Source organism: Monoraphidium neglectum (genome assembly GCF_000611645.1).
Source record: "Monoraphidium neglectum strain SAG 48.87 unplaced genomic scaffold scaffold03798, whole genome shotgun sequence".
Lineage (NCBI taxonomy): Eukaryota > Viridiplantae > Chlorophyta > Chlorophyceae > Sphaeropleales > Selenastraceae > Monoraphidium > Monoraphidium neglectum.
The window spans coordinates 1-967 of NW_014009831.1; the positions used below are offsets into that span (position 1 = coordinate 1).

General features: G+C 64.4%; 1 protein-coding gene across 1 annotated transcript in view; it reads left to right on the forward strand.

Moving 5' to 3' along the window:
• Window positions 1-199: 199 nt before the first annotated feature.
• The window catches only part of MNEG_13393 (phosphoenolpyruvate carboxykinase (ATP)), a gene marked incomplete at both ends in the record, with an annotated part of 3,338 nt that continues 2,570 nt past the window's right edge, over window positions 200-967 (forward strand). The window contains 2 exons of the mRNA XM_014038135.1: window positions 200-320; window positions 602-764. Of these exons, the coding sequence (XP_013893589.1) occupies window positions 200-320; window positions 602-764 (284 nt within the window). The remainder of the gene's footprint in view (window positions 321-601; window positions 765-967) is intronic.

Below are 967 nucleotides of genomic sequence, written 5' to 3' on the forward strand. Positions count from 1 at the left end.
GGGGTAGGGAGCCAGACAGCTTGACGGCTGCGTGCACTGGTGCGCAAATCTGTCCCGTTGAAGACTGGCACCTGGGTTTGCACTCAATGGGCTGGGCGCTGCAAATCCTGCCACTCGCTCAAGGACCACATCGGCTGCTTGTGATCAGGATCTACACCCCTGGCAATAAACAAACTGATTGTCTGTTGCGGTCCAACCTATGAAACCCCTGCGCTGCAGCTACATGCACTACCTCATGCCCAAGCGCGGCATCCTGTCGCTGCACAGCGGCTGCAACATCGGCAACGACGGCGACGTCACCCTGTTTTTCGGCCTCAGCGGTGAGCGCTGTTCAGCGTCAAATAAAACACACACGCGCGTGGCAGGGCCACACGTTCAATTGGATGTATTCCGGCAACCTCATGGCTGTCCCCCTGCTAGTGCATCCCAGTTCTGGAATTGGCCCGACGAAGGCCTTTACGCTTAAGCATGCTCAGGTGCTCAGGCGCAACCCTGGTGCCGGCCCTAGTGCATGCCGCTGCACGCCGTCACTGCACCCTGCGGGTCTTGCCGCATGGAGCGCCCTGAGATCACCACTTTCTTTCCAAAACCCCACCCCCAGGCACCGGCAAGACCACTCTGTCTACAGAGCCCCACCGCCCCCTGATCGGCGACGACGAGCATTGCTGGGGCGACGACGGCGTGTTCAACATTGAGGGCGGCTGCTACGCCAAGTGCATCAACCTGCAGGCCACCAGCGAGCCCGAGATCTTCAAAGCCATCAGGTGGGCACGTGGGCGGTGCGGGCGCCCACACGGTGCGCCGCCGTGCCGCACGGCCCCCCATGGAGGCGTCTCGACATGTGCTGCCGGCAGCGGCGCGCGGGGCGTGGCGCGTCGCGGAGGCGCGTCGCACAGCGGCGCACAGGAGGCTCGGCCGCCGCGCCCGCCCGGGAACCCGCACGACCGCCGCGCTCGCGCACATGCCT